We start from the raw sequence: 530 nt of genomic DNA, 5'->3' as shown, positions 1-530 counted from the left end.
GACCCTCCGACAGTGCGGCGCTCCCTCAGCACTGACCCTCTGACAGTGCGGCGCTCCCTCAGCACTGACCCTCCGACAGTGCGGCGCTCCCTCAGCACTGACCCTCCGACAGTGCGGCGCTCCCTCAGCACTGACCCTCCAACAGTGCGGTGCTGCCCTATTTGTGGCTAGATTGGATTGAGCAGTGATGTTGTTGCAGTTGAGTTTCTGACTGTTCCATGGAGACTGTGACATTGAGGTTAACTGCGATGCATGGTTTTGTTTAGTGTTAATGGCTAAGGTCTGTTGCTGTTGCTCACTGGTGTTTCTTTCTGTGCCAGCATTATCAGACCCGGCAGCCAAGGAAAATTGTATGTTACACTTACTACGTTCACTGCCAGAGCCCAACCTCAGCACCCTGCTCTTCCTGCTGGATCATCTGAAAAGGTACAGAGTCCAGACACTTTCGGGGTGACCTGGCAGCTGCCGAGGGATCAGTGTGATGTACCATTTGCTGCCACCCCATCCCTCGCAGTCTCACCCGCTCCCCC

At 55.7% G+C, this 530-nt stretch overlaps 2 protein-coding genes across 2 annotated transcripts in view; one reads left to right on the top strand and one right to left on the bottom strand.

The window, feature by feature from the left end:
• LOC125481689 (active breakpoint cluster region-related protein-like) overlaps positions 1-234 on the bottom strand; it is a gene marked incomplete at its 3' end in the record, with an annotated part of 5,690 nt that extends 5,456 nt beyond the window's left edge. The window contains exon 1 of the mRNA XM_048593557.1: positions 136-234. Within this exon, the coding sequence (XP_048449514.1) occupies positions 136-234 (99 nt within the window). The remainder of the gene's footprint in view (positions 1-135) is intronic.
• A 37-nt stretch (positions 235-271) lies between these two features.
• The window catches only part of LOC125481688 (active breakpoint cluster region-related protein-like), a 5,798-nt gene continuing 5,539 nt past the window's right edge, over positions 272-530 (top strand). Inside the window, exon 1 of the mRNA XM_048593556.1 lies at positions 272-426. Coding sequence (XP_048449513.1) covers positions 272-426 — 155 coding nt within the window. The remainder of the gene's footprint in view (positions 427-530) is intronic.

The sequence above is a fragment of the Rhincodon typus genome, unplaced genomic scaffold, assembly GCF_021869965.1.
Source record: "Rhincodon typus isolate 14 unplaced genomic scaffold, sRhiTyp1.1 hic_rhity00003103, whole genome shotgun sequence".
Taxonomy (NCBI): Eukaryota; Metazoa; Chordata; class Chondrichthyes; order Orectolobiformes; family Rhincodontidae; genus Rhincodon; species Rhincodon typus.
The sequence above is the reverse complement of the archived record's forward strand: the minus strand, read 5'-3'. Positions and strand labels throughout refer to the sequence as shown.